General features: G+C 51.9%; 1 protein-coding gene across 1 annotated transcript in view; it reads right to left on the bottom strand.

The window, feature by feature from the left end:
• CLEC16A (C-type lectin domain containing 16A) overlaps nucleotides 1-12,800 on the bottom strand; it is a 278,156-nt gene that overhangs the window by 230,799 nt on the left and 34,557 nt on the right. Inside the window, exons 5-10 of the mRNA XM_007939731.2 lie at nucleotides 11,292-11,397; nucleotides 9,860-9,865; nucleotides 9,406-9,529; nucleotides 6,804-6,978; nucleotides 5,314-5,367; nucleotides 941-1,054 (exon numbers count right to left, since the gene is read on the bottom strand). Coding sequence (XP_007937922.1) covers nucleotides 941-1,054; nucleotides 5,314-5,367; nucleotides 6,804-6,978; nucleotides 9,406-9,529; nucleotides 9,860-9,865; nucleotides 11,292-11,397 — 579 coding nt within the window. The remainder of the gene's footprint in view (nucleotides 1-940; nucleotides 1,055-5,313; nucleotides 5,368-6,803; nucleotides 6,979-9,405; nucleotides 9,530-9,859; nucleotides 9,866-11,291; nucleotides 11,398-12,800) is intronic.

Raw genomic sequence — 12,800 nt, 5'->3', positions numbered from 1 at the left:
GGGCCCAACAGACAAGCCGCCTGCCACAAGGAACTCAGGGTGAGTACGCTCTTGAACAAGAAAAAAACAGGCTGTGGGTACAGAGTTATGGAGGCAGAAACACAGGCAGCTGGAATAGTACTGAGGTGGTCTGCGGCACAGGACACATGTACGGGATGGTAGGAGGGGAAACAGAAGAGATACAGGTATGGTCAAGCTGGGCCAGCCTCCCAAGAATTCATCACACTGGTCATCAGGTGTTTCCTTTAGTGATGTACAAGGTGTCGCTGTGAGGCTTCTGCAGACTACAAGCATGCTGTGCTTAGACCAGAGTTCTATGAGAATTTAAAAACTGGGGGTTTTTACATAAGACTGCAAATTTCCTTCTCTGGCAACAAGAGAAGACCTGGCAATTCTTCATCCATATTCCTACAGAGTGCAGGCCAGGGTGGAAAAGCTCCCTGACGAGGTGTATTGGTGAGTCCAATTTGCCACAGTCCCCACCACTCCCTACTGTCTCACACAGGCCTGCTTCATTCACAGATATTCCCTGCCCAGCCTCTGTGCTGTAGGGTTTACCAAGTACCTTCCCACACACTCCCTTTTTCTGACCCAGTATCAGTGTCTCCGAGATACACGATCTGAGGCCTGGGGTGGTATGATTCCACGTTCAATGATATACAATCAATCAAATCCATTATTAGGACCTAATCCCAGACATTCCTGGGTACAGATTTCAAGACTCTGATTAAAAGCCAGTTGAGTTGATCCCACTCCGGCGACCCCACGTGTGTCAGAGCAGAACCGTGCTCCACGGGGTTTCCAGAGGCCGAGCGGCTAATGCCCCATCACTGCTGCACGAGCAGCGTGTTGGTTTCTAATGTCAGAGACACACACACATTGACAAAACGAGTGAGGGCTTCTCATCAGTCAGGAAACGGTCCCAAGGCTAAGGACTTACGGAACTTCTCTGGACGTCCTGCTCAGTCTTTGCGTGCATCTCAGACGGATCACCATTCAGAATGACCTCCGCTAAGGAGTTTACCAGGGGTGCATGATGGATAATCAAGAAGACCTGGTGAAGAGAAGAAATGGGACTTGCATTAAAGGGTGCAGCCTGTCAACCTCTCCCTTCCTCGATGTGAAACAGAGCTGGGCTGCACACGTCCTGTGTCAGGCAGCAGTCACTGTGACATAAGACCCCAGGCACGGGCCACATTTAGAAGAAATGGTTGCTGCTCTCTCCCGAGGTTCATCCCGTCTGCAGACAGTTGCTCATTTGGCCCGCTGCTCTGCACCGGAAGGAAGCACACTGAAGCGAGACCATCCCTCCTGGCTGCCTGAAGCCAAATCCCACTGAAACGGAGCAATGTGGGGAAGGAACAGCCAAACCAGCACGCTCCTTCCTTTCCACAGGCATTTTCGTGTCAAATTCAATTATGGTAAGACCAGAAGGCACCATCTCAAACCGCAGTTATACGGGAACAGGGGTGGGCAGCCCAATTCTGATCAAGGACTTGGCAAAGCATGGGCTCTAGGGATGCCATCACTGGAATGGGCTCTGCCTCTGTGGTAGGTTTCAGCATGCCAGGTCTCACGGCCGCTGGGAAAGGTACGTGACTGTGGGGAGGAAAAGCCACACATGCTGGAAACAGGCCCAGTCAGGCCAGCACGCACAATCAGAAGGCACTGGGCTGTGTGGGACGGCTGGCCACACCACCCTATTGCCCAATATCTAGAGACACGGCTTCAGGAAGCAGGGCATACAAAACCGGCCTGCGAGCTGGCTTAGATACACCTGCTGTTTGTTTTAAACCATAAAGGTGGGGCGGTGTACAGCAGTGTGTCGTGTATCAACCATTTGTATATGAGTAGGGTGTGTGCACATCTGTACACTTCGTATTTGCTTCTCTCTGCCCAGAACAAGCTTTCTCAACCGTGGCACTGTGGCACGCTGGGCCGGGTCACGCTCTGTGGTGGGGCCTCCTGCGCACCGCAGCACACTCAGCGGCACCCCAGGCCTCCTCCCCCAGCTGTCAGCCCACGTCATCTCCACACACAGCCCCAAGGCCCCTGGGGGGTGAAGTCGCCCCCTAGTTGAGAAGCACAGGCACAGAACATGTCTGGAAGGACACCCAAGAAACCTGGACGTGCATCATCTCTGGGGCAAGAGCTAGTGCTGACCGTGATTGGGGAGGAAAGTGCATTTTCACCTGTCAACTCCTGGCATTAAAATCATTCTCTATTGGGAAAAAAAAAAAAAGGACCAGGTTTGCTGGTCTGATAGAGCCTGGTGGAACCACTGAGACTATGGCCCCTAGCTGCCCTCCAGGTCTGGAATTGAACTCACTAATGTGGCTTCCAGCCAAACAAAAGACATATGAGGTGAACATTTACACTAGGTAGATACACTCCTTGGAGAGAACAATCATTGGAGAATAGAAGGGCTTTGTATGCACAGGGATATAGCTCAGGGGGCAGGAGCGCATGGAGGTAAGGACATAGCGAAGAGGTAACTATGGGGAGGAAGTGGGAGGGGAGCTGTTGCATTGTGGTAAATTGTAGTCAATGTCATGAGACAACGTGTATGTAAACTGCTGTATAGAAAGTGAATTTGCTCTGTAAACTTTCACCCAAATCACAAAAAAAAAAAAAAAAAAAAGGCCAAAGGAAAAAATAATTTTCTAGTAACAACAACAAAAATGTCTTATTGTTAAAAGAAAGTAAAGGCAGAAACAGGTGACACTGGTCACCTCTGTGTAGCGGCAGGGAAGAGGGACACTCCCCTGTCACTCTGCACCATCTGAATAGGGTGACCACATGTTCAAAAATCAAGCACAGGTTGGAGTCAATAAAAAGGTGCTCGAAGAAAAGCCCACCGTGGTATCTACCTAAGCAAAGCACAGCTGGATTTCAAGGCCCAGGGAGACCCACCCACGACAGCAGAGGAGTGAGCCACGGTCAGGCAGGTGCTCAGGTGAGGATGGTGATGACCTTCATCATGCCGGAATCTCCGCCACATGTCACCCGACCACAAAACCAAACCCTAAATCACAGAGCCCAGTTGTTCCACAAGGAGCTACGGTGGTATAGTGGTTAAAGCTTTCGGCTGCTAACCAAAAGGCTGGTGGTTTGAACCCCCCCAGCCACTCCATGGAAGAATGATGAGGGAGTCTGTTTCTATAAAGAATCACAGCCTTGGAAACCCTATGGGGGTAGCTATGAGTCGGAATCGACTCAGTGGCAGTGAGTTTGGCTTTTGAGTTTTATTCATTCCACAAATGTTTACTCTGCACCTTGCAGGAACACTGCCTTCATTGATCATTTATTCACATTTTAATTCAGTCCATAAGCATTCAGAGAGCACCTACGGAGGCCCCGCAGGCGGAGGTGAGTCACGCCTGCAGCCACACACCGCGCTTGGTCACGGTCTCTGAGCAGAGACCAGTGGTGGGAGGGTGTGGCCCCAGCGTGGCGCGTGGAAATGTGTGCAGGGCACACCGCCTACCTCATTCTCATGGCTGCAGCCGTCTGATTTCAGCAGGACAGCGCCACCTGTCTCACTAAAGTGATGATGTTAATGTGAATTTGGTCGTTTTGGTAGCTGTGCTTGTAACATAACTTGTTCGTATGTTTCATTTCATGGTGGTGTAGGGACATGTAGAGGAGGTCTGGTGGCGCAGTGCCTAAGGCACTGGACTACTAACTAGACGGCTGGCGACTGAAACCCACCAGCCACTCCTCAGAAGGAAGATTGGGCAATCCACTTCCATAGTGATACCGCCTCGGAAACCCAAGGAGGGGTCGCTATGAGTCAGGTCCGACTCAACGGCAGTGAGTTTGGTTTGGTTTTTTTAGGGACTCACAGGGGTTTTAAGGACAAAGGATTTACACCCGATTTTGGGTTTCCATACATTTAGGCTTCATGATAGTAAAACTAAACAGAAATGTGGGGGGGATGGAGTGTAGCTGTTTTATATTTAAAGGGGGGCCATTACTCTAGTTTGAGGACTGTCGACTTCCAAGCTAGTTCCAGAGAAACACTGAGACCTGTAACTGGAGCCGGAGCTGCTGGAGTCTCAGGGAGCAAACAGAGAGAAGACTTCTCTCAATGACAGGCCCTGTCCCCTCCCCTCGAGTGCCGGCATGGGGTCTGCCAGCCGTGCTCCTGGGGGAGCCCTGGCCCCTGCAATGCTCAGGGGCTGAAAGGGTCCAGAGAATGCCACCACAGGACTCCTATGGTCACACACAGCTGACCTGCCCAGTCCTGCCAGACCCCCAAAATCCTGAGGCGGGGATGCCGGCGGACTCGTGAGGAGGCGGCAGACAAAGCTGCCAGGAGAAGCTGTGGTTTGTGCTGAGCTCCACTGCACAGAGGGGCATTTGGACAGCGCCCACGCGGGGCTGAGCCCAGAGCCAACAGTGCTCAGAGCAAGACTGGGGATGTGAACAGAGACCAGGCCCCTCCGTCCCCGGGTGGCCTACCCACTGGGAGGAGCTGTGGCGGGATCTCTCCTCGCAGGCTGACAGGAGACAGCCCCACCTGGACTAGAGCCTGTCCAGGGATCGAGTGAGGAAAGACTGCCCGGGTCAAAGCACACAAATACCTGGGCCATCAAAAAAGTGGAAACAGAGCTCTGCTCAAACGTCTGACGACTGACAGGCTAACGAGATGGCTCGGGAGTCTGGACGGCTCGCAATAAAAATATTTTTACGGTTATGTAACTGGGTCGCCATGGAGTTTTTCCCTTCTTGTAAATATTGCATAATTATGAGCAGGAAGCACGCTTGTTTAAGCGGGGGAGGGAGACGAACTGGCTCAGGACACAGAGCTGGGAGCTGAGGCTGCGACAGAGCCCCTTCCAGAAGGTAAGATGGGAACGAGAGCCACAACAAGAGCCCTACAAGAGCAGCCTGCTTGACGGGGGCGTATGGAACCGAGCTGCTGGGGGTGTGACCCCTGCACACAGGGCCACTGCAATTCCAGGCTGATTCCAACATGCCGTCACACCCCCACAGCCGCATCTCCCAGGTACTTGCTGGACACATCCTCATCACTCTGGGAACCTTGGGGCATGGTACAAACAAGTGCTCAGGTGCCAGCTCGGGTTTCTTTTCCCGTTTCATTTCTCCTTGAACTTCCGCCCACTGTCATGAAGAGGATACAGACAGACCACCTCTACTTGGGGTCCAGGAAATAGAAACTCCCTTTTCTGTTTATTGTCTTACTTCCAGCTGCGGGGCACAGGGAGAGCAGATGGGGCGACATGGCCTGGAGAGGCGGCTACCTCTAAGGAACCTCCACATGTGGACACAGGTGAGGCATCAACATACCTGGGAGAGAAGATAGAGTGACACCGGCAGGCTGATTTTCGGGCGTTCTCCTCCCTGGGGAAGGTGGAAAGAAAGAGAACAAGGACGCTATCAGGCAAGTGAGTGACACAAAACACATGAAGCCAGAAGGTCTGTACCAACAAGGGGCTCCCTGTCCCCAGCTTCCTGTGCCCCCGGGCCTCCATTCCCTGGTACAAAAGTCCACTCTGCAAATGGAACTCGCTACCACGTGCCACGGAAAACCATCTGCAAGGCCACTGCTTTCCCCTTGAGAACTCTTTCATCATTAGCCACAGACGAAAGGCTGGGCCCGAGAGAAAGACTTGCTCCTTCAGTTACCGAGAATGCTGACTTCCCCCAGCTGAGGGGCACAGGGGCCCCCGGGGGCCTGTTCTCAGGAAGGGCTTTCAAAACATGAGGCCAGGAAAAGGCTGGGGCCCTCTGGCCTCATCTGTACTGAGCGTCAAAGTGCCCCATCTCACACCAACCCTGGGAGGGCTTTAGGACTGACGTTTTGCAGCCTCATTCTACAACAGGCTCAGAGGGGTTAACTGCCTTATCCACGGTCACACAGGTAGGCAAGAAAAGGCACAATTTGAACCCAGGTCTGAGGACTCCAATTCTCCTGCTTAGCAACACCCTCTGGAGCTGCCTCCTGGAGATGTCATTAGGGCTGTCATTTTCTTTCTTTACAGACCTATTTTTAGTGAGAACTCCCATGTCTCACCTCCATAAAGAAACTACAGCCCACGGGACACAGATGCAGAGGCCAAAGCCCCCACACAGGAAGGTGCTGGCTCTGCCCCACCCTCCCCTGGGAGCCTCACTCTCGTTCTCTGACCCCTTGCCCAAGAGACAGTGGGCAGAAGGGCTCCCCGCCCTACCATAGCAATTCGCAGTGGAACCCAGAACCACCAGCTCCAAATCACCTGGGGGGAAATTAGTGGCTTAGTCCCACGCCAGTCCCGCTGAACCAGATCTTTGAGGGGACAGAGGGGCCCTGTGGGTATACACAGCACCCCCAAAATACTCAAGCTCAAGTGCACCATCGGTGCCCCGCGTCTGCTTCCGTACGTGCACAGTCTCTGAGCAAGTCTGATCGCTGGCTGTCTGGACCTTCTCCAAGTCAATTAGCTCTGGCAGCATCAGGAAAGTTACCGGGACGGAAACACTTCAAGGGAAGGGCACACAGAAACCAGAAACCCAAATTCATAGAGGCTTCCTGTTTCCTTCTGATGCCTAGTCGCCTTTCCTCATTCACATTTATAGCCTATGCACACATTCTCTCTCTCTTTCTCTCTCCCTTACAAACACTCACACACACTCTCTCTCACATACTCTCTCTCTCTCACCCACTCACTCACTGGTGCAGGAAACAAGAGGAAAGGGAATCCAATGAGCTTTGGAAGGAAGCTATAAAGCTCAGTCTTCTTTCTGACCGTTGCTTTCCCAGCCCACACCTGGTCCCTCCTTGGGAGCAGCAGGCCCACCTTGTCCTGGTTCTCCAGCGAGTACACATATAGCGGCAGGAAGAGCCTGTTGAGCAGGTGGTCCGTGAGCACGTCATTGAGGAACTCGCAGTTGATGATGAGAATGTCGTTCAGGTAGTGCAGGTGGTCCAGGTGCTCAGCCACCAGGTCACTCAGCTTCCCTCGATTCCGGTGCCTGAGCACAGAAACACCCTCAGCCAGAAGCCAAAGCCCAGAGCACTCAGGCCAAAAATCAAGGCCCTGGGACTCAGGTCACCAGGGGCACGTTCACTCAACCAGCCAATGCTGAGCCAGTCTCAAGGCACCTGCCCTGGCCCCTGCTGGTGGGAGACACAGAGAAAAAATGGGCAGGGCCCCTGCCACTGAGTTCAGGGGCCTCATGGGGCCCCATCTAGAGAGACCTCAGTACACTCACCCCACCACCACCACAAGGGGGTATGTAGAACAAAAAGCAGCAAGTGGCTCTCAGCAAACTGCTCCCCAAAAGGAGGCACAAGCCAGTGTGGCAAGGTCCCCCAGCTTCCAAGAGAAGCGATATTAACAGAGCTATCAGTCCTTGCTGATCGAAATGCTCCAGAGCTGTTCTGAAGAGAAGAGCAGGCCTTGGCAGCTACGTCCCTCCCACTGGCCTCAACCACATGTAAGGCTTGGGCAAGCATGACACCCCCCGGTGCAGACCCTGCCTCAAGGGCTTCTGTCTCCTTGCACCTCAGCAGTGGCATGCCAGGTGGGCTCCTCGTGTGGAATCTGTCTCATACCTCGAAAGCACAGACCCTCAAACGTCAGTGGTCACACTTGCCCCACCCCCAGCTCTGTATCTCTCGCAAAGAACCATCAAGCGATGGTGAAAGTGTTCGTGTTATCATTACTCTTGCTGTAGTACTAGACGGTCACTTTAGAGAAAAGAAAATTCAAGAATGAAAACCAAAAGGAAAAAGCCTGCTACAATCCCATGACTGATGGGTACCCGCCGAGAACATTTTGGCTCTTAGGACCCTACAGTTTTCACATATTTATAGTTCCTCTCTATACCAAGAAAACAAACCCACTTCTGACTCATAGCAACCTTATAGGACAGAGTAGAATTGCCCAAATGGTTTCCTAGGCTGCAGATCTTTACAGAAACAGACTGCCTTGTCTTTTTCCCATGGAGCAGCTGGTGGATTCAAACTGCTAACCTTACAGTCTGTGGCTGAGCACTTGACCGCTGCACCACCAGGGCTTCCCCAACCTCAAGAGCTGTAAGTCATTGGTGCTGACAGAGCCAACAGGGGACTAGGGTTTCACTTCCTTCCTTGTAGGAGAATCTCTTTCTGGAGCTCTGTGCCTTGGGATGCCCCACGGCCATGACTGGCCACAGCCTCAGTGTCCTGTCAGCTCTACCGTCCACCCACCCTCACTCCTCTCCCCACAGCAGGTCGGATCCTCTGTCCATCCCCACCACCACCTCCAGGAGACCTCCCTCCTGGGTCCCTCCACCATCCTGGCCCCGTCCAGGTGTGCTCTCATCAGGCCTGTGCAGAGTGTCGCACAGGGGCAGGACTTCCCAACCGGGGCCCACACTGCCCTCCGGGGACATCTGCCCACGTAGGGGCTATTTCTGGTTGTCACAGCTGAGGGTGAGAGGCTGCTACTGGCATCCAGCGGGTAGTGGCCAGGGATGCTGTTCAACCTCCTGTAATGCACAGGACAGCCCCAGACCACAGGACCACCCAGCCCAAGATGTCAACAGTGCCAAGGCCGAGAAACACTACTCTAGGGTTTGTAATCTCCACTCTGGGGACAAACTCACCATCCTCATCTTCCCCCTAACAGATAAAATCTGTTGTGCTATCACTCATGACTTATCACATGCACAGAGTTGCCCACCATCCCACAGGCAAGTTGAGAACATCCTCAGCACCCCACTGCTTGCCGTCCCTCCATCTCCCCAGGCTCCAGGCACCAACCACTGACTGACTCTCTGTCTCTGCAGGTCTTCCTATTCTGGACGCTCCCCAAAAACAGAAGCAGGACCTGTGTCTGGCTTCTTCCCTTAGCAGGTTTCCTGGGCCTGTCCGTGCCATAGCAGGTGTCAGTACTCCACTTCTTTTCATGGACAAACAATATTCCACGTGTGGATAGCCCGTGTTTTTTTTTTATCCTTTCCTCAGTTAATGGATCATCTTAATTGTTTTACCAACCGCCTACCAATGGGTCGGTTTGAACCCACCAGCCGCTTCACAGGAGGAAGATGAGGCAGTCTGCTTCTGTGGAGATGACAGCCTTGGACACCCTATGGGATAGTTCTACTCTGTCCAACAGGATCACTATGAGTTGGAATGGACTCAACAGCAATGGGTTTGGTTTGGTTTGGTTTTAGGAATGGGGACACCATCCACGGGTGTGCCAGTTATAGACCTGCATCCCTTCTGGAGACACTCAAGTTGATTCCAACTCCCCACTGTTATAAACAGGTGGGTATGACCTTTTAGTGTGTGAGGTCCACACTCAGCCTCCAGACAGGTGGGTAAGTTTTGTTCTATTGTGAGTATTTCTTCACTGTAAACGACTCCTCCGCTAACCTAGTGTCTACCTCCTGAGCAGAGGAAAGGGCACTCACTCCTCATCCGTCTGCACACAGTTGTCCAGTTCGATCACGTGGCTCCCGATGAACCAAACCAAGTTGGAGAAGTAAGGGACGGCGGTTTTATCTCTGATGTAGTGCAGCATGGGCTGGTTATCCACTGAGGGCATCCACGAAGGAAAAACACATCAGTCAGCTACCAAAACCACCAGGGGACTTTAAAAACCACAAGGAAAAAGCCCTCCGATCACCCTGAATCCTTCCCATCTTTCCTGGAAAGACTTCAAAATGTTTATCTTATTCACAAAGGTGCACTTATCAAGGCAGTTCTGACGCTGTTTTTATAATTAACAAAATACCTGAACTGGGCTAAACGTTAACAGTGCACTAAAGAGCCTACGATAAGAACGACACTGTTCTCAAGCGAGTTTCCTGTATCTACATGTAAGGCTAAGTCAAGAAAGCAGAAAACCAGAGGTTAATAACTTACATGACACTGGAATAAGGAACACAGGAATCGTCATTGAAGGAAAGGCAAAAAACAGACAACAGTTAACAGGGTTAGGAACTGAGATGGTGAGAGGTGCTCAGAGGGACAGAGAGCAAGGGCAGGAGGCATCTAAACAGAAAGACAAGAGTTAGGAGAGAGCAGGAGGACACAGCGGGCAGGAGGAACTGAACCTCAGCAGGGCCAGGCTCGCAATCTCAGAAGCCTGCAGGCTGGCTAAGGACTCAATGCATGAAGCTGGCAGGCCCGGTGTGTGAACTGGGGAGCCAGAGCCTGGACCCCAAAGCGGGCAGCTATTAGGCACCAGCAGGCCACTGCCCTGCAGGACTGTGGGGGGGCAGGGCGGCCATAACCAGACACTTGCAAGTCAGCAACCCAGATTCTTAGGTAACCTCTCCCAACTTGAAAATACTGGCAACTATACTTTTTGCCCAAAAAACCCATCTAAGCCAATTACAACGTCTGAGATCCATACTGGGCCACCAAGCCCTAAGTTTCCGACCACTGGGTGGGCTCCAAGAAAGACTCGGAAATGCCACCCTATCCCAGAACCTGACTGCAGTGAACCCCCACCCCAGTGGGGGAGGCCTCAAGTAATAACAGCCCCACAGGTGATGGTCAGAGGCTGGCGATCCTGGAGAACACGGAGCCCAGTGTGGCGACCACAGTGAACATAAGGCCAGTGTTGCAGGAAACTCTCACGGCGCTGCTCCTAGCTGGGAAACTTGTATCCCATCAGCCTCTGGGCTCGCACAGGCAAGGAGCTGCCAGAGGGTTTTCTCCTGGAGCCAACGTTTTGGGGATTAAGTACCTCCGGAAAGACAGGAGGAATGTGTTAATGCCGGGCTTTGCAGCTCATGGAGAATGCAATACTGCCCCCTGCTGTTTGTGATGTCAAGTGCCAGCGTGGAAGTATATTTTACAAGTCAAAATCTAACATTTAAGAGACAGCTTTGCTTTATCTGACCACAGTGAACTTGTGAGGGTGGGAACTCGATGGAACCAGCTTGTTTTTCCAGGTCTCCAAAGTTTTCCACCTCTGACAGGGTGCAGTCTGACCACTTCCTGCAGCTTGTTTGAGTGGAAAATATTTGCCTTTGCCTTTTCTGACAGGTTTCCGCCACACATAGTTCCGCCTTTCACAGGTTTCACTATATAACATGCACTCCAAACCCACAAGCTCCTCTCACAGGACATCACTTCCACCAGAACTTAGAAGAGTTTAACATGCATCTACCTCACGTGGTATAAACACACGTGAAGGGCCGGCTACACGCTCGTCGGTTACAAGCCTCTCAGGAGACAAGCAAACCCAGCTTACAACAAATTCACTCCCTCCTTGTTCCCACAGAAATGTACATGCAGGCATATGACAGCCACACACTGTGAGGCATGAACTCATGAGGAAACTTACCTTTGTAGACGTTCAAAGTTATAGTTCTTACAGCAATTCTGACCATGCTTTCAGGATGATTAAAAAATTTGATGGCTTCTGTGTACAGGGCAAAGTCATTAGTGTGCTAAAACAGAAAAATAATCAGAAACAAGTTACGACCCCGTGCGAGGTGACTGCCGCCACCCCAGCTGTCTGAATTCTACCAGAGGCCAAAAACTGCTGCCCACAGGAAGCTGCCGCCGCAGTGCTGTTCCCGCCAAAGAAAGGCAAGTGGTGGGCAGCGTCACCAAACTTACAGTCTCCTGGCTAGTTCACATTTCTCTATTTGGAAATATCACAAACTTGAACATTTTCCAGGGAGAAAGAGGGTCCCAGAAATCTAATGACATTAAACAGGGAAAATTGAAACGGTTCAGAACCAGAGAAAAGCAAGGGCTGAGCTTCAGGAAAACGTCCCTCAGGGGCTGGGCCTAGAACTACAGGGAGTGCTCTGCTGCCCTCCTGAGGTCAATTTTTCCACAGCACCCGGGATGGGGAAGAGGAGAGGTGGGAGCTCTGAGGGCATGAAGGACAGAACTGTGTCTCCCCAAAACATGAATGGAGTCCTGGCCCCAGTACCTGTGGATGGGATCGCGTGTGGAAAGAGGGTTCCTCTTGTGTCATGTTGATGAGCTCTACCAGGTTAGGGTGGGCCTTAAACCTAATTACTTCTGGGTTACAAAATGAGCAGACAAGACACACAGACACGCACACACACATCACACATGCGGAAGACAGATGCCATGTGAGGGCCCATCTGCAAGCAAAGCAACGCCAGGAACTAGGAGAGAGGCCACAGGAGGAATGGACCCGGCTGACCCTGACTTGGACTTGAAGCCTTGAGCACTGTAAGGGAATCCATTTCTGTCCCTTAAACCAACCCCCTGGGCTATTTCTAGTACAGCAGCACTAGGTGACTGAGATTCTGGTTTGGGGGAAGTAGGGCTTGAGGTAACAAGCATTCAATGGGGACAATGCCACCTTGGCAATTAGAAGGATGCACTTCACAGTGTTAGCTTCTGTACTAGCCACGTTAAAAAGGAAAGGCAGCCCACCTCAAAAATGAGGCTCCTGGCACTCCACTGACAACAGCAAGATGTCCTTCCAGAGTATCTCTGGCCGGAGCCCCAGCACCCACCCTCTGCCAACACACAGAAGACCGGCCACAGTGAGTGGAGGGGGAAAAAAAACCAGGCATCACTCTCATCTACTTCACAGGAGGGGTTTCTCCCACCTGAGAGAGCCTTGGGAACAGTCACCCATCTGTTTCCTGGACACATGTGTTGAGCACCAACTATGTGCCAGGTACTGGGCCACATGACATTACTTTTAAAAACTGTCACACATTTTTGTGGCTAATATTTCTTCTCTTTGAGGACTGAATAAAATCAAAGTCCAGGTGTTGTTGCCATATCCTACAAGGGCAGCTGGATAGAGTGGGCACAGATTCAGAAAATGTGTGACAATACATGTAACTGCAGATACCAC

The sequence above is a fragment of the Orycteropus afer genome, unplaced genomic scaffold (assembly GCF_000298275.1).
Source record: "Orycteropus afer afer isolate SDZICR_OR568_19922 unplaced genomic scaffold, OryAfe1.0 scaffold00061, whole genome shotgun sequence".
In the NCBI taxonomy this organism is placed as follows: Eukaryota; Metazoa; Chordata; class Mammalia; order Tubulidentata; family Orycteropodidae; genus Orycteropus; species Orycteropus afer.
The sequence above is the reverse complement of the archived record's forward strand: the minus strand, read 5'-3'. Positions and strand labels throughout refer to the sequence as shown.